Source organism: Stomoxys calcitrans, chromosome 1 (assembly GCF_963082655.1).
Source record: "Stomoxys calcitrans chromosome 1, idStoCalc2.1, whole genome shotgun sequence".
Lineage (NCBI taxonomy): Eukaryota > Metazoa > Arthropoda > Insecta > Diptera > Muscidae > Stomoxys > Stomoxys calcitrans.
The window spans coordinates 29,514,008-29,541,956 of NC_081552.1; the positions used below are offsets into that span (position 1 = coordinate 29,514,008).

Consider the following 27,949-nt stretch of genomic DNA (forward strand, 5'->3'; position numbering starts at 1 on the left):
TCCAATTTAGCAGCTAGAAGACATTAAGCCCAACAATCTGCCTATAACCTAAAGTAGTCGGGCCGGACACAATTGTTATGCATTGTGTTCCATCATACCGCCACCAGTATTTGGCTTTCAAAACTACCAAGTTGGCTGTCACAGATCGTTTGATCCATTTGTCGAACTCAGAACAGATTTGCAAGGGCCCTGATCTGTTGCACTGTATCTCCGAATTCTGAGACCTTTTAATTTAAGGAGTAACAGTAATTTTAAGTTTCCTTTGTGATATGCCTCGTTGCATGGCTAAAAATTTACCAGCAGTAACCATGAATTGAGCGAATAAGCCAGTATTGGTCCTAAACTACATACATCTATCTCACAACAAGAATAAATCCCCAACAAGCCCAATTGGCAGGAAGCTAAAGAACACAATGCCATAGTTGATACTGGGGCATTTGCAACTAAAGGACACCCCGAAATTGTCAGACATTTTTAGTCTCTAACTGACATGTCTTGAACCTCCACAGTAGTAATATTCAAATCGATCTTGAGATATTGAATAGGAAATCCTACAGTACTCCGGAAAACCCTACTGGAAAACTTTATTGAACATATGCAGATGCTAGGGTCCCCTGGAAGTCTTTATCGGATATCTGGCATACGCAGTTGATGCTGTTACAGATGTCATATCCAAAACGGTCATATATGCCCTCCACCATGCATCGCATTTCTCAAGTTCATTGCCCGAGATCTCTTTGTAGGCAAACAAAGTATAAAGGAAAGGCAAACAAAGTATAATATGCTATTGGAGCTATACCTGAACCGATTAGGGCCATACTTGGTTGTGCCAAGTTATGAACCGATTAGAGCCATACTTGGCTATTGAAGGCCAAACTAGAAGCCAATGTGCAAAATTTCAGCCAAATTGAATAATAATTGCGCCCTCTAAAGGCTCAAGAAGTCAGATCAGAAATCAGATTATGAACCGATTTAGACCATACTTGGCACAGTTGTTGGAAGTCATGGCAAAATACCTCATGCAAAGTATCAGCCAAACCGGATAATAATTGCGTCCTCTAGCGACTTAAGAAGTCAACATCCGAGATCGGTTTATATGTGACCTATATCAGGTTTTGAACCGATTTGGACCATGCTTGGTACAAATTATGAAAGTCATGATAAAATACTTCATGCAAAAATTCAGTCAAATCGGATAAAAATTGCATCCTCTAGCGGCTCAAGAAGCCAAGATCCGAGATCGGTTTATATGGGAGCTACCACACTTGGCATGGATGTTGTAGGTAAGGTTAGGTTGAAAAGAGGGTGCAGATATTAATCCGCCCCATGCCACTATGCCAGTAATCGGCTTGTTGTACGCTCTAAGAACTAAAGTAACCCCTTAAAAGAAAATTTTATGTTAGAAATTCCGTGCTACTTAGAAAATCCTTAATTGTTTTCAATACCACTCCCCTAAGTTGGTTCATGTTTGGTATTGTGTCTCCACCTAAGTGCCGGTATCTGTTAGACGCGAAAGTCGGGCAATCACAAAGGAAATGCTCCAACGTCTCATCATCTTCCTCGCATGCCCTACACATGCTCTCACTAGCCGCACCGATTTTACATAAGTGAGCTCGTAGTCCTATGTGTCCCGTTGTGATACCAATAGCTATACTGACCTCCTTGTTGCTTCCTTTCAGTAATAGCCTCGTCTTCTCATCGATCTGGATCCCCCCCTAAGGATTTTCGCCGTCCTACCGACCGTTACGCTGTTCCACAATGTTGCATGCGCATTCGTCGCTCACACCCTTAACTCGGACTGCGTCGACCTGAAAGGCTTCAGGTTATCCAAGTTTATTGACGGCAGTCCCCTGGCCTTCATCGCCAAATCATCTTCCCTTTCACTTCTTCTTACTACGTTTAGGCCCGGCATCCTCAGGGAAGGCGTTAATCTCCTTCTTACACTGCACTACTGTTCGTGACCTTACCGTCCTGGTTGTTATTGCCCATATGGCAATTTTACTGTCGGTAAAGATGTTCACACTCGACGTCCTCGCGTTAGCACCACACCACTTCACACATTCCGTGATCGCGCGGATCTCCGCCTGTATGACCGTATTATGGTCATTCTAAGCAGTCTAAAGCAGATCTCAGTCCCTGGGTTCTCAATGTAAACCCTCAGGCCGACTCTGTCCTCTAGCTTTGATCCATCCGTGTAACATGATCTTCCAGATGGCAATACTAGGGTTCCATCAATCCGATGGGAGCAGTGTCTCGCACTCGACTTCAAGGTTCATCTCAAGTATTTATGTTGCACTTTTTTTCCATAGAAGTCCACCAAACTACTGAGGCGTAAGTAAGTATTGGTCTAATCACGCTCCGGTAGAGCCAGTGGACTATCCTCGAATTCAGGCCCCATTTCGAGCCTACGGCCCGAATGCCATATGCAAGACCCTTTCGGCCCTTCTGCATAGTTCGTTCGGATCCTTACCCGATAAGAAGTAATATAATATCGTCTGCGTAGCAGACGGGTTCAAATCCCTCCTCAGTCAACATCCGTAATAGGTCATTTATGGTGGTCACCCATAGGAATGGCGATAAAATGTAATGGCGTGCCCTGTGCCACTTTCTCCCTTATATTTATGCCTTATATTTATGGTTTGTCCAGTCTCTAAGGTTCGGGTCCACCCGGTACTGGTCTAAGGATGTCAATACATGCTGACGTTTTGGCATCGAAGGATTCTTCTATTTTATGCACAACCTCGTGTAGGGCAGTCTCCACCGACCTTCCCTTGACATAGGCATGCTGTTTGTATGTGAGCAGTTCGCTGGATGTACTACTCTTTATCATGGTGTCCACAATACGTTCCATGGTTTTCAGTAGAAAGAACGTAAGGCTTATGGGTCTATAGGCCTTTGGTGTCGCATAACTTGCCTTGCCGGACTTGGGTATAAGCACCACCCTTACCTCCTGCCAGGCTTTCGGAGTATATGCAAGTCCTAGGCACGCTGTGAAAATTTTGGCCAGACGAGGCGCCAAATAGTCTTCCTCTTTATTTAGTAACGCCGGAAATATTCCATCAGGTCCGGGTGACTTGAAGCTCCTCAAGGATTCCTTCACCATAAATTCCGTAATTATGAACCTTCGATCAACGCCATTATTCCAAGATTCCGGTGTCTCCGTGAGTCCCTTTGTATCCTGTGGAAAATGGGTTTTCATTAAAAGCCTCAACATGTCCTCCGTTGTCTCTGCTCTCACGCCCTTGTCGTCTACTAAAGATTCAGTTTGGACGTGGGTTTTTGAGAGAACCTTTTTTATCTTGGCGGTGTCATTAACGATATCGACATGTTCGCAGAAAAGCTTCCAGGAGACACGTTTTGCCGCTCTAGTAATCTTATTGAGCCGTGTTTAATACACATCCCAAACTTCCGGTTTTTTACGACGTGCTCTGTTAAAAAATCTGCGGACCTATTTCCCAATATTGCAATTTCCCCGGTCATCCAGGGTTTTTCTTGGGTTGATTTCCTTTCCCGAAGAGGACAACTATCCTGTTCACCTTTTCGTCAATATCTTCTATCCTTGGACAATCTAAATTATCTTGCCCAAGTCTTCTTCCGAGTAGCCTTCCGAATTTTGTCCAGTTGGTTTTCAACTTACTCCGGAAGCTTATCGGATTGGGCGCTGGCCGTGCTATTCTAAAGCTAATGTAGCGATGGTCAGAGAAAGAGTTTTCCATGGAGACCCTACAATCCTGAACCTCATCGATTAGATTTTCCGAACATATCGTCACATCTAATCCTATTAACAAAGGTAGCGGTGTTACCAATATTAAGTGTTATTAGGTCATTAGTATTCAAGAACTCTTCCAGGGCTTGGCCCCGCTTATTAGTGTTGGTACTACCCCACGAAATGTGGTAAGAGTTCGCATCGCAGTCCAAAGGTAGATAAAGTGATGCCAGGTATTCTCCATCGTCTCCCTGTCTCACCATTGTTGCATTCGACATTGACAACTCTGGGGAAAATATAAAATTCAAATTTTTATGACATATAAGTCCTCGGCCGAGTACGAGTGTTGGCATAGAATAATTGGTAGTTGATACGGTTCAGTCCAGAAACTTTTTCCGGGTCGCCCTTAGTGATGATCTCATCGTCTGCTCCCTATTCTATTAGACTGCATTGACTTTTCTGTCACTGCACTGCTGGATGTCATCGTTTTAGGTTCTTTGCCTAGTCAAGTCTTACGACTTTTTAAAAAGTCGTTAATGGTTCCATCGTCGGGTCCCTGTTCGTTAGGCTGTATTGAGTTTCCATTCCCTGTTCTGCCCGATGTTCCAATACTACGATCTTTGTCTATCATAGTCTTCCAAATCTTAAGTAAATGGGCTTCTTCGGATCCCTGTTCGTTGGGTTACATTGAGTCTCCTGTCGCTGCGCTGCCTAATGTTTCAATATTGGGACCTATCCCAGTCCCAGTTTAAGTCGGTGATGGGTCCGTCGTCGGGTTCCTGCACTGCCTGATATTTTAGTATTAGGATCTTTGCCTCTCCTAGTCTTTCCAATATTGAGAGATGCCGTGATTGTCTCGTTTTCGGCCGTCTATTTGTTGGGCGGTGTTGAGTCACTTGATGAAAATTTCTGCCTATCCTAATCTTCCCAATCTTGAAAAATACAGCTTTGCTCCAGTAGTGCGCCATGACTTTAGTCTTAGCCAAACTTATCACGGAGATGCCAACCACAAAGAGTGTTCCTTTCTCCTTCTTCTCCCTGTGGAAGACCTCCCACTTCTCTGCGACCAAACCTTGCTTTTTATTGCCCAAGAATCCCAGCATGCGTTCCGTCCCCATCCCTTGATGAAGACCGTAGCCTACGTGAGCTGGGGAATATCCATCTTTCTCACCAGGTCGAGTTTGCCCCTTCCCAGGGAGCGTGAATACCTCTGACGAGCTGTTTGGCGGTATTAACACATTCCGCCGACGTAAAACGCAGCGTAAAGATGTCTCTAACCTCGCAGCTCATCATTTGTATGGGTGGACCCTCTACAGAGTTCCACACATGTTCAAAAATCCGATCGTTAACCAGATCCTCCACTTGGGACCGATGATCTAGTGGAATCCTACCGGATGCACAGCCGATATTGATGACTGCATAAGTCAGTTCATCTCTGTTGTGCTTCATTGCCCCTCTGGCGTAAGAGCGAAGTCCGAGGTCGGTTAATATGTGACCTATATTCCGGTTATGAACCGAGTTGGACCATACTTGGTACAAATGTTGAAAGTTATAACAAAACACTTCAGGCAAAAATTCAGTCAAATCGGATAATAATTGCGTCCTCTAGTGGCTCAAAAAGCCAAGATCCGAGATAAACCGATCTCGGATCTTGACTTCGGACCAATCTGCTTTATCCGCTTATAGACCGATTCAGACCATACTTGGCATGGATGTTGTAAGTCATAACATAAGTTTTTGTTTAAAATATCAGCCAAATCGGATGAAAATTTTGGGCTTCCAGGGGCTCAAGTTATCAAATCGGAAGATCGGTTTATATGGGAGCTATATCCAAATCTGAGCCGATATGGCCCATTTGCAATCCCCAACGACCTACATTAATATTATCTGTGTAAAATTTCAAGCGGCTAGCTTTACGCGTTCGACCGCTTTCGTGATTTCGACAGACGGACGGACATGGCTAGATCGATTCAGAACGTCAAGCCGATCAAGAACATATATTACTTATGGGTCTTTAACGAATATTTCGAGGAGTTACGAAACGGAATGAGTAGATTAGTATACCCCCATCCTAAGGTGGTGGCTGACCATGGTATGATATTTTTTGAATGGAAAGCATTGAGTTGAAATGATCTAGTACTGGAATATATTCGAAAATATCAAAATAAAAGAGCGCAAACAGACATAGTATTCCAAGGCTAAGAACCTGGAACCGACAAATTTCAAAGAACGGAAAAAGGGCCGAATAAACCTAGCCAGGTTTACCTTCACCTATCCTCCATTTGTCGGCAACTCAAAGACGAAATGCCCATTGTGAAATGTGGCAATCAATTCCAAATTGCCAAATAACAAGAAGTCTTCATTGTGACAACGAACAGAATATCACAAACGATAAGCCTAAGATGAAAGGGCCAATATCTGGGATTGTGCTTCCACAATTACGCATGCCCTTGCAGAAATGCTACTTGTAGCCACTCTAAAGCAAGGATTGGCTTGTAAAGGGTGATTTTTTTGAGGTTAGGATTTTCATGCATTAGTATTTGACAGATCACGTGGGATTTCAGACATGGTGTCAAAGAGAAAGATGCTCAGTATGCTTTGACATTTCATCATGAATAGACTTACTAACGAGCAACGCTTGCAAATCATTGAATTTTATTACCAAAATCAGTGTTCGGTTCGAAATGTGTTCATTCACCGTAACGTTGCGTCCAACAGCATCTTTGAAAAAATACGGTCCAATGATTCCACCAGCGTACAAACCACACCAAACAGTGCATTTTTCGGGATGCATGGGCAGTTCTTGAACGGCTTCTGGTTGCTCTTCACTCCAAATGCGGCAATTTTGCTTATTTACGTAGCCATTCAACCAGAAATGAGCCTCATCGCTGAACAAAATTTGTCAAAATTTGAACACATTTCGAACCGAACACTGATTTTGGTAATAAAATTCAATGATTTGCAAGCGTTGTTCGTTAGTAAGTCTATTCATGATGAAATGTCAAAGCATACTGAGCATCTTTCTCTTTGACACCATGTCTGAAATCCCACGTGATCTGTCAAATACTAATGCATGAAAATCCTAACCTCAAAAAAATCACCCTTTAGATACCAAATATAGGATTATGTTCGATTTAGCAACCTGGCTCTGGAGCATTTCTCAACTCCCTGACATAATAATTATGGATTTTCATACTTTAAAGTAATCTACTCACATGCAGTAGTCCCACTGTAAACGCCAGCGTTGTCACCACTTCCAGCGGCGTTATCACATTTTCACCTCCCTGCGATATCACTTGTTCATCGGAGGCATAGGATTGCACCACTTTCAAGGTCATCATACTGGCCACCGCAAATGTACCAATCGAGATATGCTTCGAAGTGCCCAGCACCATATATACAAGCGTGGGAAATATGGCCATGTATAGACCACAGCCTGGAGAGACACCGGCCAATAAGCCGTAGGCCATGCCATGAGGTATATGCATTATAGCCACCGTAAAACCGGCTATTATATCACCTATTAAATCACGTTTGGGTGAATATTTTGGCAACCATTGTACTATGGGCAGAATGCCGGCAAACATGGCCCAAAAGGACCAATTGTGCCAACATTTTTTCAATCCATAGGGTATACTTTTATCGCGGGCATTATAACCGGTCTGCTTGATGACCAATTCATGGGTCAAGACATCACGGTGAACATCATATTTGGGTTGGATTTTTGGTTTAGAATTTGTTGTTGTGGTGGTTAAAGGCTTTTTAGCTCTGGAAGAGAGACAGGACATGAACTGAAATAATTTCAATGATTTATTATTGTATTGGGTTGCCCAAAAAGTAATTGCGGATTTTTTTTCTAAAGCAAGCTAAAAGTAACAGCTGATAACTGACAGAAGAAAGAATGCAATTACAGAGTCACAAGCTGTGAAAAAATTTGTCAACCCCGACTATATGAAAAAATCCGCAATTACTTTTTGGGCAACCCAATATATGACTTACTCATTGTTTCCATTTTCGTTGCTGCTACTACTTTTCGACATTTTTGTGACCTGTATACCTCCTATATCCTCATCGGTGTATTGGAACTTTATGAGAAATGGATGATTACAAATAACTTTTTGTTTGCTCAATATTCCTTGGGCTTCGTACTGTTGCTGCGCTGTGTCATTATTTGACACTCTATTCGATAATCTAGAGGAACATTTCGATGTGGAGATCGAAAACGAAGAACCAGCTCCGCGATATGGACTTGAAGATGGCGATGGTTGCCAATATATGGCAGCGTATTGTTGTAAACGTTTTAGGCAAAAATGTTTCTGTAAAAACAAAGAAGCAGATAATATGTAATGTTAGAATTTAAATCCAAAAATAATGAAAAACAAAATTACAATATTTGGAAAAGTGTTCTATATATACTCGCAATACTAAAGAAAGCAATGAAAACTACAAATTAATTCAAGAAACTTCTAAAAGCTTATGAACTATAAATATTAGCAAAGATGACTTTTCCAGTTTTCCGTTGTAAACCACCTTGTGATGTTTGACCAGCCATAGTATTTTCATCTGGAATCATTTGAACACAGCTCGAAAAATCATCAGCTTAAACGAGAGTCAAGATTCGTGAACATCTGTTATCTAATGATCAAATTATTACAACATCTATGTGAGCTATATTTAAGGCCAAAACAAGTAAAAGCGTGCTAAGTTCGGCCGGGCCGAATCTTATATACCCTCCACCATGGATGGCATTTGTCGAGTTGTTTTCCCGGCATCTCTTCTTAGGCTAAAAAGGATATAAGAAAAGAGTTGCTCTGCTATTAAAATGATATCAAGATATGGTCCGGTTCGGACCACAATTAAATTATATGTTGGAGACCTGTGTAAAATTTCAGCCAATTCGTATAAGAATTGCGCCCATTGGGGCTCACGAAGTAAAATAGAGAGAACGATTTATATGGGATCTGTATCGGGCTATAGACCGAATCAGAACATAATAAACACGTTTGTTGATGGTCATGAGAGGATCCGTGGTACAAAATTTCAGGCATATCGGATAATAATTGCGACCTCTAGGGGTAAAGAAGTCAAGATCCCAGATCGGTTTATATGGCAGCTATATCAGGTTATGAACCGATTTGAACCTTATTTGACACAGTTGTTGAAAGTAAAAATAAAATACGTCATGCAAAATTTCAGCCAAATCGGATAGGAATTGGGCCCTCTAGAAGCCCAAGAAGTCAAATCCCCAGATCTGTTTATATGGCAGCTATATCAGGTTATAAACCGATTTGAACCATACTTGGCACAGTTGTTGGATATCATAACAAAACACGTCGTGCAAAATTTCATTTCAATCGGATAAGAATTGCGCCCTCTAGAGGCTCAAGAAGTCAAGACCCAAGATCGGTTTATATGGCAGCTATATCAGGTTATGGACCGATTTGAACCATACTTGGCACAGTTGTTGGATATCATAAGAAAACACGTCGTGCAAAATTTCATTCCAATCAGATAAGAATTGCACACTCTAGAGGCTCAAGAAGTCAAGACCCAAGATCGGTTTATATGGCAGCTATATCAAAACATGGACCGATATGGCCCATTTACAATACCAATACCAACCGACCTACATTAATAAGAAGTATTTGTGCAAAATTTCAAGCGGCTAGCTTTACTCCTTCGGAAGTTAGCGTGCTTTCGACAGACAGACGGACGGACGGCCGGACGGACGGACGGACATGGCTAGATCGACATAAAATGTCCCGACGATCAAGAATATATATACTTTATGGGGTCTCAGACGAATATTTCGAGTAGTTACAAACAGAATGACGAAATTAGTATACCCCCCCTCTTATGGTGGAGGGTATAAAAATGGTCACGAAAAAAATGCAAACACATTCCGCAGAAGTGGAACTGAGTTCTTTGAGCGAAATACCATCGGTAGGACGCTGTGCCAATACAAATTTCGCCCTAATTTATTCCAAATGTAATTAAATGCTCACGACCTGGGGCCAGGCAACTCTGTTTCATCGTAGTTGCTTTTGTTGTGTGGCTTTGCTGACTTTGGTTTGCGTTTCGTTTCGTCCAATAGAATGAGGCATATTTCGCCACCAATTAATAGACAATTTTCGTGTGAATGAAGTTAGTACTAGGCTTTAAGACTTAGCGCCTGCTTGTTGGGTGCATGGCAACAAAGATCGCCGTAAGATTGAGTGAGTCTGCTACCTTGTTCTCTTTAAGCTTGCAACCTTTTTCCGTTCTACTGGGGGAGGGAGATGCTGCGTGGAGGCATGCTTTACGCGGCGCGACATTTTATATACAAAGGCAGTCCTTACTTGTTGACGGGTTGGACGTCGTTTCCCCAAAAGGGATTTCAGGGTTGGGGGTACTCCACACTTCCCGGAACCTTCGGTATAAACGGATGGGTACAGGGGTAGGAGTCTTCATTGCTTTCTTTGGAAGCAAGACTTTTTGACAGTTGCAGCGTCTTTTAGGCGGAGGTCTTTTGGATCCTGAAAGCAAGGAGACTATGTCGGGGAGACTGTCGCGATATATTTGGACAGTCGGACGGCGCCGGGTCATGTGAGGTCGAGACAGGTAAGAAGATGCAAAGAGCTCCATCGAACAGGCTCTGTTGGTCGCTGATTAGCCAAAATTATGCCAAAGAGACCTTCCCTGTGCGAGCTTCTTAACAGGGTGGAATGAAAACAAGGAGATGTGGGTTGATGCTGTAGATTGAAGGGCGGCAAATAACCTGTGGCCGAATATTTTGAGGGACAGGGCGTCGCTTATTATTCTTAAGCATAACTTTGGACTGCTAACAGCAGTCCTGACATGTCATTACAACATCAGGTCGTTGACATAGTGCTGTGCGCAGGAGAGACAGACTGCTGCAACGTATGCGGTGACGAGGAGAAGTTGGAGAGCTCCTTTTATTTCACTGCCCCGCAGTTGCGAGGAGAAGAAGAAGGTCTATATGGCAGCTATATGCAAATCTTGATCGATCTAGACCAAATTGCAGAAATATGTGGAGGGGCTTAACTTAACTCAATAAATGCGCTTTTTATGGCCCCAAAACCTAAAACCGAGAGATCGGGCTATATGGCAGCTATATCCAAATCTGGACCGATCTGGGCCAAATTGACGAAGGATGTCGTAGGGCCTAACACAGCTCACTATCCCAAATTTCAGCGAAATCGGATAATGAATGGGGCTTTTATGGGCCTATGACCCTAAATTGAAGGATCGGTCTATATGGCAGCTATATCTAAATCTGGACCGATCTAAGCCATATTAACGAAAGATGTCGAAGGGCCTAACCAACTCACTTTCCCAAATTTCATCAAAATCGGATAATAAATATGGATTTTATGGGCCTAAGACCCTAAATCGGAGAATCGGTCTATGTGGCAGCTATATCTAAATCTAAACCGATCTGAGCCATATTAACGGAGGATATCGAAGGGCATAAGACAACGCACTGTCCCAAGTTTCAGCAAAATCGGATAATAAATGTAGCTTTTATGGGTCTATCACCCTAAATCGGAGGATCGGTCTATATGGCAGCTATATCCAAATCTGGACCGATCTGGGCCAAATTGACGAAGGACGTTGGAGGGTCTATCACAACTCACTGTCCCAAATTTCAGCAAGATCGGATAATAAAAGTGGCTTTTATGGCCTTAGACCCTAACTTGGAGGTCAAATGGAGGATCGGTCTATATGGCAGCTATATCCAAATCTGAACCGATCTGAGCCAAATTGACAAAGGATGTCGAAGGGCCTAACACAATTCACTGTCCCAAATTTCAGCAAAATCGGATAATAAATGTGGCTTTTATTGGCCTAAGACCCTAAATCGACGGTTCGGTCTATATGGGGGCTATATTAAGATATAGTCCGATATAGCCCATCTTCGAACTTAACCTGCTTATGGACAAAAAAAGAATCTGTGCAAAGTTTCAGCTCAATATCTCTATTTTTGAAGACTGTAGCGTGATTTCAACAGACAGGCGGACAGACGGACGGACATGTCTAGATCGTCTTAGATTTTTACGCTGATCAAGAATATATATACTTTATAGGGTCGGAAATGGATATTTCGATGTGTTGCAAACGGAATGACAAAATGAATATACCCCCATCCGTCGGTGGTGGGTATAACAAAATTGCGATTTTATGAGATCAGAAGGTCAGGTTTATATACAAAGAATACGAAATCATCAAAAAATTTTTGGAAAATATTTTTATACCCAAGATATCTGCAAAACTATAAATACCCAGCTTTTGGGTATAAATGGGAAAATATCCGGGTATATACCCAATTTACTGGGTAAATACCTTTTGGGTATTTACCCATCACCCATCTCTATATAACAACTGTGCTAAGTATGGTTCAAATCAAACCATAACGTGTTATAGGTGCCATATAAACCGATCTTGAGATATGACTTCTTGACCCTCTAGAAGCCGCAATTACCGAACTATTTGACTGAAATAATGGACGTTAAGTTTAGATATGACTTTTAACAGCCGTGCCAATTATGGTCTAAATAGGTCCATGGCCTGATGTAGCTCTTATATAACTCTATCGCCCGTTTAGACTTGTTGAGCCTCTGGAGGCCGCAATTATTATCCGATTTGTCAGAAATTGTTAACGAGATATTTTTTATGACTTCTAATAGTCATGGCATGTACTGTCCATATAGGACCATAACTTGACACGCTCTTTGAAAAAATTCGTTGAAACAACGTGCCAAATGCTATACTGGTGGACACTTGTTTTTAAGTTAAAGCGCTCAATATGGGAGGTACCATTACATGTAGAAACTTCTCCCCAAAGAGGTGTTGGACATCACTCCTTGATATGTGAGAAGTTTGCCGCTGTTCCCTAATGGAACACGCTTGGGTTCGAATCTTGGCGGGAACATCTGAAAGAAAATTTTCTGGGAGGGTTATCCACTCCTAATGCTGGCGACATGTGTGACATATAGTGACATTTAAAACCAGTAAAAACGTTCGGCCCGGCCGAATCTTGATTCTGCTACACAGAAACACACCAAATTAGGCAAAAATTTAAGCCTCTAGAGACCGTAGAAGGCTAATCATAATCGGGAGATCGGCTTATATGGGAGCTACACCAGGTTCTAGAACAATTTGTACAATATTTTTGAAAATTTTTACAAAATTGGACAACAATTTCGGCTTCAAGGGACTCAAGATGTCAAATCGGCAGATAAGTTTATATGGGAGCTATATCAGGTTTTGGACCCATTTAAACCATACATGGAACAGTTGCTGGAGGGCGTAACGAAACATTACGTGTCAAATTTCAGCCCAATCGGATATGAATTACGGCTTCTAGGGACTCACGATGTCAAATCGGCAGATTGGTTTATATGAGAGCTATATCAGGTTCTGGACCGATTCGGACCATACTTGTCCTGATTTTTGGAAGTCATAACAGAACACTTAAGGTCGAATTTCAGCCCAATAAGAATTAAGGCTTCTTGGGGCTCACTAAACGTCAAAACGGGAGATAGGTTCATATGGAAGCTATATCCCATTTGGACCATACCTGGCGCGGTTTTTGAAGGGCGTTACGGAATATTACGTGCCAACTTTCAGCCCAATCGGATACGACTTACGACTTTTAGAGACTTATGATGTCAAATCGGCAGATCGGTATATATGGGAGCTATATTAGGTTTTGGACCTTTTTGGTTCCGTTACACCCTCCAGGTGGTTGAGGGGCGTAACGGATCACTACGTGTTAACTTTCAGCCCAATCGGATAAGATTGGTTCGGATAAGAATTAGGGACTCAAGATGTCAAACTGGCAGATAGGTTTATATGGAATCTATATCCGGTGTCGGAACCAATTGGACCATACTTGGCGCGGTTTTTGAAGGGCGTTACGGAACACTACGTGCCAACTTTCAGCCCAATCGGATAAGAATTAAGATTTCTTGGGGCTTAAGATGCCAAATTGGGAGCTTGGTTTGTATGGGACTATACCAGGTTATAGACCGATTCGGACCGTACAATGCTGGAAGTTGATACAGAGAACAGAGTACATAGTTGTTGTTGTTGTTGTAGCTACATTTTTATGTGGAGGTGGCGATCCTCGTCAAGCTCCTGTAAGTGAGCAAGCTCAATTCCGGTCCAAAGTTCCCATCGCCGTGGAAACAGGGTGGCCATTGGTTATTTAAAGGCGTCAAAAACCTGCCTTGTCATATGGAGCATCATAGGCCCTAAGTATTGGTGCAAAAGCCGGTGCTGCCTGGCCTCGCACTGAGACTCTTCGCTCGATACCGCTGAATGTCGGCGACTGCCGTTGCAGCTACTCCGAATGGAGCATACCGCTATCCGCATCTGTGGATAGTGGAATGTCTAGTGGCTTGCTGCTAAGCTTCTCGTGACAGCAATGAACACCACACAGATCTGACATCAATGTTCTAGCCTGTGTGGTGGTCACAGCTATCCTGTGCCGGGTCAAAGAACCACTTTATATGGGAGCTGTATCTAAACCTGAACCGATATCGCCCATTTTCAATCTCCAACGAGCTACATCAACAAGTAGTATCTGTACAAAATTACGAGCGGCTAGCTTTACGCGTTTGTCGGCTATAGTGACTTCAACAGACAGACGGGCCTAAATCGATTTAGAATGTCAAGATTGGGGTCGAAGATCAATATTTTAAGGAGTTACAAACGGAGTGACTAGATAAGTATACCTTCCCATAATTGTGGGTGTTATAATGGTATGGCAGCTATGTAAAGACTTCTGCCGCAGGTCCCACTGCGGCATGCCATTCGGACTCGGCTATAAAACGGAGGTACCTTATCTCCCATACCACTCATTGGTATGGGAGAATGTTGACTCATGTTTCTTACATGTTTCACACGATATGTGTGTTACATATGTGGTGTCACTTTGAATGAGGAATTTCCTTATGTACGTGTTCTCATATGTATTGTACTTTTTTTTACCGACACGTGTCTACATGTATCTTCATTGAAATTAGAGCTCGCTTTAATCGAAAGAATTGCAAATTTATTCAAAAATACATTTTTCATATTAAATATTTCGTACGTATCACACGATGTGTACAACTTTCAGCGTTGATATGTTTGAAAATAGGACAATACATATCGTGTGATAGCAGCTTTAGGAATGTTTGTGGGCCATTTTTCAAGTGCAGCTAGTTTACCAGATCCGCGTTTTTGGTTTACCATAGGGATAGAAATAAAAATTCGTTTAATAAGGTGCATCAATCTTCCAGTTTTTGAAGAATATACTAAGGGGGAGTTTGAACTCCCCTTCATATATCAGATTGCTGGTGACATTTATTAGGTATCCAGTTCTGTTAAACTTCTGTACGAAGTGATGTTGCTAAGTGGCACACCTTTCGGATACGGCCTAATAAAGTGGGTCCCTTAACATTGAGCTAAAACTTTAAACGGTCTTTCCAGGCATTGCAATTTACTCCCGTTCATCTTCATATTTGGCACAGATATTTTTATAACCTCCACCATAAGAGGGGGGGTATACTAATTTCGTCATTCTGTTTGTAACTACTCGAAATATTCGTCTGAGACCCCATAAAGTATATATATTCTTGATCGTCGGGACATTTTATGTCGATCTAGCCATGTCCGTCCGTCCGTCCGGCCGTCCGTCCGTCTGTCTGTCGAAAGCACGCTAACTTCCGAAGGAGTAAAGCTAGCCGCTTGAAATTTTGCACAAATACTTCTTATTAATGTAGGTCGGTTGGTATTGGTATTGTAAATGGGCCATATCGGTCCATGTTTTGATATAGCTGCCATATAAACCGATCTTGGGTCTTGACTTCTTGAGCCTCTAGAGGGCGCAATTCTTATCCGATTGGAATGGAATTTTGCACGACGTGTTTTGTTATGATACCCAACAACTGTGCCAAGTATGGTTTAAATCGGTCCATAACCTGATATAGCTGCCATATAAACCGATCTTGGGTCTTGACTTCTTGAGCCTCTAGAGTGCGCAATCCTTATCCGATTGAAATGAAATTTTGCACGACGTGTTTTGTTATTATATCCAAGAACTGTGCCAAGTATGGTTAAAATCGGTCAATAACCTGATATAGCTGCCATATAAACCGATCTTGGGTCTTGACTTCTTGAGCCTCTAGAAGGCGCAATTCTTATCCGGTTGGAATGAAATTTTGCACGACGTGTTTTGTTATGACTTCCAACAACTGTGCCAAGTATGGTTCAAATCGGTCCATAACCTGATATAACTGTCATATAAACAAATCTGGGGATTTGACTTTTTGAGCTTCTAGAGGGCGCAATTCTTATCCGATTGGAATGGAATTTTGCACGACGTGTTTTGTTATTATATCCAACAACTGTGCCAAGTATGGTTTAAATCGGTCGATAACCTGATATAGCTGCCATATAAACCGATCTTGGGTCTTGACTTCTTGAGCCTCTAGAGTGCGCAATTCTTATCCGATTGAAATGAAATTTTGCACGACGTGTTTTGTTATTATATCCAAGAACTGTGCCAAATATGGTTCACATCGGTCAATAACCTGATATAGCTGCCATATAAACCGATCTTGGGTCTTGACTTCTTGAGCCTCTAGAAGGCGCAATTCTTATCCGATTGGAATGGAATTTTGCACGACGTGTTTTGTTATGATACCCAACAACAGCAAATCTTTTCTAATTTCATTGTTTTGCTTAAAAAGAGATGCCGGAAATGCGATCCATGGTGGAGGGTATATAAGATTCGGCCCGGCCGAACTTAGCACGCTTTTACTTGTTTTTTATAAAGCTTTTTCACAGTTCTTCTGGCGAAAAGTCAGCACTAGACCTGAGATCGAGAATGACATTCAGCGGCTTTCTCAGAGCACTCCTTCTTGCTCCCCAAGTCAATACCCTAAAAGGGTAACTTCTCGATCAATCAGCGAAGGACACAGTTATCCGAAGCCCGATATGAATTTCGATTAGAATTGCGGGAAAAAAATACTCACAGTTAACCTTTGCTATACACTGCATCAAACTTGTTGAATCTCCCAATACCATTTGAGTATACAGCACAAAAATCCGGAAAGGTATTGTGAATAAAATCCTTACAGTGCCACCGTCTATATGCGAGCTGGAATTTGACTAACCTAAACTTAAACAAATGAAGACGAAACTAAAGTTTTTGCCCTCTAATATTACAACAAACGAATTCCTTTGACCGTTTAATTTCATATACCTACAAATTATCATTTATTATTTGAAATTTCTGTATCAAAATCATTCAATCAAATTTTCTGTCTTCTTTCCGTGTACAAAACTTCAACACTTAAAATGAAATCAAAAAAAAAAAAAAAACAACACCAGAAAAGTGCAAAAGCAGCTATGCCAGCCCGCTACACTTGAGCATTTGTCAAATTATAAGGCAATAACGTTTAAACAGTAATCAGTCGGACTGTCAAAAGATAACGATTCCCGAAATTCATACTCAAAGGCTTTCTTCGTTCACGTTTTGACCAGTGGCTTATCTCTCATCCTCTTCAAGGGTAATTGACTTTTTTCAATGAAAAGCATTACTATGATAAAAAAAAAAAAACAAGTAAAAGCGTGGTAAGTTCAGCCGGGCCGAATCTTAGATACCCTCCACCATGGATCGCATTTGTCAAGTTTTTCCCCAACAAAGGATAAAACAAAATAATTGCCCGATCCGGACCACAACCGAACTGAATGTTGGAGACTATAGTAGAAGCCATTTTGTAGAATTTCAGCCAAATTGAATAAGAATCGCGTACTTTAGGGGTCCAAGATGTAAAATAGGGAGATCGTTGTACAAAATTTCAGCCAAATCGGAAAATAATTGCGCCCTCTAAAGGCTCAAGAAAGCAAGATCCCAGATCGGTTTATATGACAGATATATCAGATTATGAACCGATTTCAACCATACTTAGCACAGTTGTTGGAAGCCACAAAAAAACACCTCATGCAAAATTTCAACCAAAATCGGATAAGAATTGCGCCCTCTAGTGGCTCAAGGAGTCAAGATCCAAGATCTGTTTATATGGCACCTATATCAAAACATGGACCGATATGGCCCATTTACAATACCAACCGACCCACACTAATAGGAAGTATTTGCGCAAAATTTCAAGTGGCTAGCTTTACTCCTTCGAAAGTTAGCGTGCTTTCGACAGACAGACGGACGGACATGGCTAAATCGACTTAAAATGTCATGACGATCAAGAATATATATACTTTATGTGGTCTTAGAGGAATATTTCGAGGAGTTACAAACAGAATGACGAAATTATTATACTCCCATCCTATGGTGCAGGGTAAACAAGAACCCTCATCGTAGATATGCAATTTAATATGTAAAAGCGTATGTTGGTATGGTATACAAACCCTGCAAACATTTTCAATCGCCAAACAATCAATCTGCGACTCTTCTAGATGAAGGATATGAACGCGGACGAGCTCGTCTAAGAGTCATATACGATTCCCCAGCCCACTCTATGGTGGAGGGTATAATTTGTATACCCTCCACCATAGGATGGAGTGTATACTTATTTCGTCATTCTGTTTGTAACTACTCGAAATATTCGTCTAAGACCCATAAAGTACATATATATTCTTCATCGTCGCGACATTTTATGTCGATCTAGCCATGTCCGTCCGTCTGTCCGTCCGTTCGTCTGTCTGTCGAAAGCACGCTAACTTCCCAAGGAGTAAAGCTAGCCGCTTGAAATTTTGCACAAATACTTCTTATTAGTGTAGGTCGGTTGGTATTGGTATTGTAAATGGGCCATATCGGTCCATGTTTTGATATAGCTGCCATATAAACCGATTTTGGGTCTTGACTTCTTGAGGCTCTAGAGTGCGCAATTCTTATCCGATTGGAACGAAATTTTGCACGACGTGTTTTGTTATGATATCCAATAACTGTGTCAAGCATGGTTCAAATCGGTTCATAACCTGATATAGCTGCCATATAAACCGATCTGGGGTCTTGAATTCTTGAGCCTATAGAGTGCGCAATTTTTATCCGATTGGAATGGAATTTTCCACGACGTGGTTTGTTATGATATCCAATAACTGTGCCAAGTATGGTTCAAATCGGTCCATAACCTGATATAGCTGCCATATAAACCGATCTTGGGTCTTGACTTCTTGAGCCTCTAGAGTGTGCAATTCTTATCCGATTGGGATGAAACTTTGCACGACGTGTTTTGTCATGATATCCAATAACTGTACCAAGTATGGTTCAAATCGGTCCATAACCTGATGTAGCTGCCATATAAACCGATCTTGGGTCTTGACTTCTTGAGCCTCTAGAGTGCGCAATTCTTATCCGATTGGAATGGAATTTTGCACGACGTGTTTTGTTATGATATCCAACAACTGTGCCAAGTATGGTTCAAATCGGTCCATAACCTGATATAGCTGCCATATAAACCGATCTTGGGTCTTGATTTCTTGAGCCTCTAGAGTGTGCAATTCTTATCCGATTGGAATGAAATTTTGCACGACGTGTTTTTTTTTATGATATCCAATAACTGTGCCAAGTATGGTTTAAGTCAGTCCATAACCTGATATAGCTGTCATATAAACCGATCTTGGGTCTTGACTTCTTGAGCCTCTAGAGTGTGCAATTCTTATCCAATTTGAATAAATTTTGGCACGTAGTATTTTGTTATGATGTCCAACAACTGTGCCAAGTATGGTTCAAATCGGTTCATAACCTGATATAGCTGTCATATAAACAGATTTGGGGACTTGACTTCTTGAGCTTCTAGAGGGCGAAACTCCTATCCGATTTGGCTGAAATTTCGCATGACGTAATTTATTCTTACTTTCAACAACTGTGTCAAATAAGGTTCAAATCGGTTCATAACCTGATATAGCTGCCATATTAACCGATCTGGGATCTTGACTTCTTGAGCCTCTAGAGGTCGCAATTATTATCCGATTTGCCTGAAATTTTGTACAACGGATTCTCTCATGACCATCAACATACGTGTTTATTATGGTCTGAATCGGTCTATAGCCTGATACAGCTCCCATATAAATCGATCTATCTATTTTACTTCTTGAGCCTCCAAAGGGCGCAATTCTTATTCGAATTGGCTGACATTTTATACAGTTCTCCAACATGTAACTTAATTGTGGTCCAAACCGGACCATATCTTGATATCGCTCTAATAGCAGAGCAAATTTTTTCTTATATCCTTTTTTTGCCTATGAAGAGATGCTGGGAAAAGAACTCGACAAATGCGATCCATGGTGGAGGGTATATAAGATTCGGCCCGTCCGAACTTAGCACGCTTTTACTTGTCATATTCGTCTTACTATGTACCAATCGTGATATAAGCCAAGTGAGAATTCTTTTAGGTGTTGTGTGCAAGATAGAGGCGCTTGGAACGCTATTCTAGGTTCGGCTAATGGGTTAAATGTTCTGTCATGGCTAATTAAATTAAAGTAGTTGTGGAAGTTGTCCCCTCAAAACAAAACATCGCATAACATAATTCAGCACAAGTCCTAAAGGCACCAGCCATGAAAATAACAAGAACAAGTAAAAGCGTGCTAAGTTCGGCCGGGCCGAATCTTATATACCCTCCACCATGGATCGCATTTGTCGAGTTCTTTTCCCGGAATCTCTTCTTAGGCAAAAAAGGATATAAGAAAAGAGTTGCTCTGCTATTAAAACGATATCAAGATATGGTCCGGTTCGGACCACAATTAAATTATATGTTGGAGACCTGTGTAAAATTTCAGCCAATTCGTATAAGAATTGCGCCCATTGGGGCTCACGAAGTTAAATAGAGAGAGCGATTTATATGGGATCTGTATCGGGCTATAGACCGATTCAGACCATAATAAACACGTTTGTTGATGGTCATGAGAGGATCCGTCGTACAAAATTTCAGGCATATCGGATAATAATTGCGACCTCTAGGGGTCAAGAAGTCAAGATCCCAAATAGGTTTATATGGCAGCTATATCAGGTTATGAACCGATTTGAACCTTATTTGACACAGTTGTTGAAAGTAAAAATAAAATACGTCATTCAAAATTTCAGCCAAATCGGATAGGAGTTACGGCCTCTAGAAGCTCAAGAAGTCAAATCCCCAGATCTGTTTATATGACAGCTATATCAGGTTATGGACCGATTTCAACCATACTTGGCACAGTTATTGGATATCATTACGAAATATTTCGTGCAAAATTTCATTTCAATCGGATGAGAATTGCGCACTCTAGAGGCTCAAGAAGTCAAGACCCAAGATCGGTTTATATGGCAGCTATATCAGGTTATGGACCGATTTGAACCATACTTGGCACAGTTGTTGGATATAATAACAAAACACGTCGTGCAAAATTTCATCCCAATCGGATAAGAATTGCGCACTCTAGAGGCTCAAGAAGTCAAGACCCAAGATCGGTTTATATGGCAGCTATATCAGGTTATGGACCGACTTCAACCATACTTGGCACAGTTGTTGGATATAATAACGAAACACGTCGTGCAAAATTTCATTCCAATCGGATAAGAATTGCGCCTTCTAGAGGCTCAAGATGTCAAGACCCAAGATCGGTTTATATGGCAGCTATATCAGGTTATGGACCGATGTGAGCAATACTTGGCACAGTTGTTAGATATCACAACGAAACACGTCGTGCAAAATTTCATCCCAATCGGATAAGAAATGCGCACTCTAGAGGCTCAAGAAGTCAAGACCCAAGATCGGTTTATATGGCAGCTATATCAAAACATGGACCGATATGGCCCATTTACAATACCAACCGACCTACACTAATAAGAAGTATTTGTGCAAAATTTCAAGCGCCTAGATTTACTCCTTCGGAAGTTAGCGTGCTTTCGACAGACAGACGGACGGACGGACGGACGGACGGACGGACGGACAGACGGACGGACATGGCTAGATCGACATAAAATGTCACGACGATCAAGAATATATATACTTTATGGGGTCTCAGACGAATATTTCGAGTAGTTACAAACAGAATGACGAAATTAATATACCCCCCATCTTATGGTGGAGGGTATAAAAAGCGTGCTAAGTTCGGCCGGGCCGAATCTTGGGAACCCACCACCATGGATTCTGCTAAAATATGGGAGCTATATCAAGTTAAAGACCGAATTGGACCGTACTTGGGAAAGTTTTTGAGTGTCATAACAAATCACTATATGCAAAATTTCAGCCAAATCGGATAAAAATTGATACTTCCAAGGGCTCAAGAAGTCAAATCGGTAGATCGGTTTATATGGAAGCTGTATACAAATCTAAACCGATATGGCACATTTGCAATCCCCAACGACCTACATCAATATAAAGTATCTGTGCAAAATTTCACTGTCCCAAATTTCAACGAAATGGGACAATAAATGCGCCATTTATGGGCCCAAGACCTTAAATCAAGAGATCGGTCTATATGGCGGCTATATTCAAATCTGGACAGATCTGGGCCAAACTTATCAAGTATATTGAGGGGCCTAACATAATTCTCCGTCCCAAATTTCAGCGAAATGGGATAATAAATGTGGCTTTTATGGGCCTAAGATCTTAAATCAACAGATCGTCCTATATGGGGGCTATATCAAGATATAGTCCGATATAGCCCATCTTCGAACTCAACCTGCCAATGGACAGGAAAAGAATCTGTGCAAAGTTTCAGCCCAATATCTCTATTTTTAAAAACTGTTGCGTGATTTTATCAAACAGGCGGACAGACATGGCTAGATCATCTTAGATTTTTACGGCGATCTTGAAAATGGATATTTCGATGTGTTGCAAACGAAATGACAAAATATATATACCATCCTTGGTAGGTATCGGTGGTAGGTATAAAGATCGCGAAAATTTAACTCAGTCGATTTATAAACAAATCTTCTGGACGATTATAACGCAATGGGCTGAGCAATGATCGTCGCGAAATGTTACTAAAACTTCCGTTCACCCAATGAATTGTCCAATGATAACCTAGAAGAGTGTTCCACGAGTCATTAGGACGATTATAACGCAATGGGTTGTAAGAGAATGGTCTCGAAGTGTTGCATAAATATTCGCACACGCAATGGATTGCCTAGTGATATCGCAGAAGAGTGATTCGCGACTCACATTTAAAACATATTATTTTATATATCGCTGGGACGAACGCTCTTCCAAAAATGTTTGCAGGGTAATCTATCATCAAATGATAGGGGGACTCCAACAAACTACACCAAATACCGTTAATATCAAATAGAACATGTCATTAAGCAGCAAACATTTTGGCAGGGTTGCCGCTTTCAAGTGAATTTAGAGACATCAAATAAAAGCGCGCTAAATTCGGCCGGGCCGAATCTTGGTGGGCCACCATGGATTCTGCTAAAATTTTATACAAAATAAATTTAAATAAAGGCATAATTTTATTCTACATACCAAACTTCTGTCAAACCAGCAAAAATTAAAGCTTTAAGAACCGAGCAAGGATAATCGCAAGACCGGTTTATATGGGAGCTATATCATGTTATACACTGATTTGGACCGCATTTGGCACAGTTGTTGGAAGTCATAGAGAAACACTTCATGCTCAATTTCAGCCAAATCGGAAGTCAAATCGGGAGATTGGTTTATATGGGAACTATATCAGATTATAAACCGATTTGAACCGTACTTGGCACAGTTGTTGGAAGTCATAACAAAACAAAAATTTCAAAATTTCATTCCAATCGGATAAGAATTGCGCACTCTAGAGGCTCAAGATGTCAAGACCCAAGATCGGTTTATATGGCAGCTATATCAGGTTATAAACCGATTTGAACCATACTTGGCACAGTTGTTGGATATCATAAGAAAACACTTCGTGCAAAATTTCATCCCAATCGCATAAGAATTGCGCCCTCTAGAGGCTCAAGAAGTTTTTAAAAACTGTTGCGTGATTTCAACAAACAGCCGGACAGACATGCCTATATCATCTTAGATTTTTACGCGATCTTGAAAATGGATATTTCGATGTGTTGCAAACGAAATGACAAAATATATATACCATCCTTGGTAGGTATCGGTGGTAGGTATAAAATCGCGAAAATTTAACTCAGTCGATTTATAAACAAATCTTCTGGACGATTATAACGCAATGGGCTGAGCAATGATCGTCGCGAAATGTTACTAAAACATCCGTTCACCCAATGAATTGTCCAATGATAACCTAGAAGAGTGTTCCACGAGTCATTAGGACGATTATAACGCAATGGGTTGTAAGAGAATGGTCTCGAAGTGTTGCATAAATATTCGCACACGCAATGGATTGCCTAGTGATATCGCAGAAGAGTGATTCGCGGCTCACATTTAAAATATATTATTTTATTTATCGCTGGGACGAACGCTCTTCCAAAAATGTTTGCAGGGTGATCTATCATCAAATGATAGGGGGACTCCAACAAACTACACCAAATACCGTTAATATCAAATAGAACATGTCATTAAGCAGCAAACATTTTGGCAGGGTTGCCGCTTTCAAGTGAATTTAGAGACATCAAATAAAAGCGCGCTAAATTCGGCCGGCCCGAATCTTGGTGGGCCACCATGGATTCTGCTAAAATTTTATACAAAATAAATTTAAATAAAGGCATAATTTTATTCTACATACCAAACTTCTGTCAAACCAGCAAAAATTAAAGCTTTAAGAACCGAGCAAGGATAATCGCAAGACCGGTTTATATGGGAGCTATATCATGTTATACACTGATTTGGACCGCATTTGGCACAGTTGTTGGAAGTCATAGAGAAACACTTCATGCTCAATTTCAGCCAAATCGGAAGTCAAATCGGGAGATTGGTTTATATGGGAACTATATCAGATTATAAACCGATTTGAACCGTACTTGGCACAGTTGTTGGAAGTCATAACAAAACAAAAATTTCAAAATTTCATTCCAATCGGATAAGAATTGCGCACTCTAGAGGCTCAAGAAGTCAAGACCCAAGATCGGTTTATATGGCAGCTATATCAGGTTATAAACCGATTTGAACCATACTTGGCACAGTTGTTGGATATCATAAGAAAACACGTCGTGCAAAATTTCATCCCAATCGCATAAGAATTGCGCCCTCTAGAGGCTCAAGAAGTCAAGACCCAAGATCGATTTATATGGCAGCTATATCAGTTTATGGACCGATTTGAACCATATTTGGCACAGTTATTGGATATCATAACAAACCACGTCGTGGAAAATTCCATTCCAATCGGATAAAAATTGCGCACTCTAGAGGCTCTAGAAGTCAAGACCCAAAATCGGTTTATATGGCAGCTATATCAAAACATGGACCGATATGGCCCATTTACAATACCAACCGACCTACACTAATAAGAAGTATTTGTGCAAAATTTCAAGCGGCTAGCTTTACTCCTTCGGAAGTTAGTGTGCTTCCGACAGACAGACGGACGGATGGACAGACGGACGGACGGACATGACTAGATCGACATAAAATTTCACGACGATTAAGAATATATATACTTTATGGGGTCTCAGACGAATATTTCGAGTAGTTACAATCAGAATGACGAAATTAGTATACCCCCCATCTTATGGTGGAGGGTATAAAAATGCGATCGATAAGGGTATCCGCCCATTTTCTATTCCCCTAGTACAACTAAGAGAGTATTTCTTCAATATTTCTATTAAATATCGTTTAGGTGAAAAATTTGCGTGTGGCAACTCTGTAACATACTCATGGCGGAAATAAAAACGGGGAAAATTACCTTAGATAATTATTTTTGCCTAATTAGCAAACACATGACAATTACACTGCTCACTACTCCATGCGTCTACGGCTGATAAACTAACTAATCAACAACAACAAAAAATCGATTGACAACAGCCACACCTACCCGTTTTGAAATACGTGGTGACTTGTCCATATTATTCATCATCAATTAAAAACCCAAAACAAAAACAAATAGTATGACGGAGTAGTACCTGTTGTTGGTTCGTGCGACAACTCTCTTCTCAAGGATGCATGCGAAAAACAAAAAGAAGAAATAGAATTAAACATGTGTAGGTTAGAGAACCTAACAATTTTTTTAACGGCATATTCAAAACTAAAAACTTAGACTAACTTTTCACCAAGCACTTACTAACTGCTTCTAAAAGATATGATTTTATTGAACGAAAATTGGATATTAACAAATAGGTACTATTGTATTTACTTAAAATATTCACATCATTGATTCGCACTTGGCAAAGGAATCTACAACAAAACAAATAAACGCGTGTTAAGTTCGGCCGAGCCGAATCTTATATACCCTCCAAAAAGGAAAAAAATGAAACGAATTGTTATAATATTGGACCCAATCAAGTTATGATCCGATTCGGACCATAATTGAATTGAATGTTGGATACCATAGTGGAAGTCATTGTGTACAATTTCAGCCAATTCAAGAGAGATAGATAGATCGGTTTATATGGCAGCTATATCAGGCTATAGACCGATTCGGACCATATTTGACGTGTATGTTGAAGGTCATGGGAGAAGCCGTTGTACAAAATTTCAGTCAAATCGGATTGTAATTGCGCCCTCTAGAGGCTCAAGAAGTATAATCGGGATATCGGTTTATATGGCGGCTATATCAGGTTATGAAACGATTTAGACCATACTTAGCACAATGGTTGGAAGTCATAACGTAATACGTGGTGCAAAATTTCAGCCAAATCGGATAAAAATTAAGCCCTCTAGACGCTCAAGAAGTCAAGGCCATAGATAGGTTTATATGACAGCTATATCAGGTTATGAACCGATTTCAACCATACTGCGCTAAGTTGTTGGAAGTCATAATAAAACACCTGATGCAAGATTTCAGGCAAATCGGATAAGAATTGCGTACTCTAGAGGCTCAAGAAGTCAAGACCCAAGATCGGTTTATATGGCAGCTATATCAGGTTATGGACCGATTTGAACCATACTTGGCACAGTTGGTGAATATCATAACAAAATACTACGTGCCAAAATTCATTCAAATTGGATAAGAATTGCGCCCTCTAGAAGCTCAAGAAGTCAAGACCCAAGATCGGTTTATATGGCAGCTATATCAGGTTATGGACCGATTTGAATCATACTTGGCACAGTTGGTGAATATCATAACAAAATACTTAGTGAAAAATTCCATTCCAATCGGATAAGAATTGCGCCCTCTAAAGGCTCAAGAAATCAAGATCCAAGATCGGTTTATATGGCAGCTATAGCAGGTTATGGAACGATTTGAACCATACTTGGCATAATTGTTGGATATCATAACAAAACACGTCGTGCAAAATTTCATTCCAATCGGATAAGAATTGCGCACTCTAGAGGCTCAAGAAGTCTAGACCCAAGATCGGTTTATATGGCAGCTATATCAGGTTATGGACCGATTTGAATCATACTTGGCACAGTTGTTGGATATCATAACAAAATACTTAGTGAACAATTTAATTCAAATCGGATAAGAATTGCGCCCTCTAGAGGCTCAAGAAATCAAGATCCAAGATCAGTTTATATGGCAGCTATATCAAAACATGGACCGATATGGCCCATTTACAATCCCAACCGACCTACACTAATAAGAAGTATTTGTGCAAAATTTCTAGCGGCTATCTTTACTTCTTCGAAAGTTAGCGTGCTTTCGACAGACAGACAGACGGACGGACGGACATGGCTAGATCGACTTAAAATGTCGCGACGATCACGAATATATGTACTTTATGGGGTCTTAGATGCATATTTCGAGGTGTTACAAACAGAATGACGAAATTAGTATACCCCCATCCTATGGTGGAGGGTATAAAAATGGGAGAATGGGACTATTTATGCAGCCATGGCTTGGCGGCAATGATAAATTCAAAACACCATAATACATGATTGATGAATATGTAAATATACCACACTGCCAGTGTGCCTGCAAATTTCTATTGCGAGCACCTACTACATGATAATGAATGATTTTAAATACTATCACGAATAACACAACAAATCACAAGCAAATATTATTTCAAGCCCCCAACAAAGTAGCACTTTAAAATAGGTTAAATATTGACAATGACTAAGTCAAGCTTCAAGGAAATGTTCATTGATTGAAGAGTATTTGCAAAAGTAATTTTTTTTTTTTTTTTTGGAGAGCCGTAAAAGTTCAAAAATGCGTTTCCTAGAAAATGACAATGGGTTAATTATGAAATTCAATTGAAGCTCC

General features: G+C 40.8%; 1 protein-coding gene across 3 annotated transcripts in view; it reads right to left on the reverse strand.

Annotated features, from left to right (window-relative positions):
* LOC106094653 (solute carrier family 26 member 6) overlaps positions 1-27,949 on the reverse strand; it is a 109,120-nt gene that overhangs the window by 6,208 nt on the left and 74,963 nt on the right. Inside the window, exons 2-4 of one of the 3 annotated variants that reach the window (XM_059370614.1) lie at positions 25,704-25,729; positions 7,706-8,022; positions 6,922-7,474 (exon numbers count right to left, since the gene is read on the reverse strand). In XM_059370614.1, the coding sequence (XP_059226597.1) occupies positions 6,922-7,474; positions 7,706-8,022; positions 25,704-25,729 (896 nt within the window). Of the gene's footprint in view, positions 1-6,921; positions 7,475-7,705; positions 8,023-25,615; positions 25,730-27,949 lie in introns of those variants that run through there. The other 2 variants (XM_059370618.1, XM_059370623.1) reach the window with 2 other exon arrangements.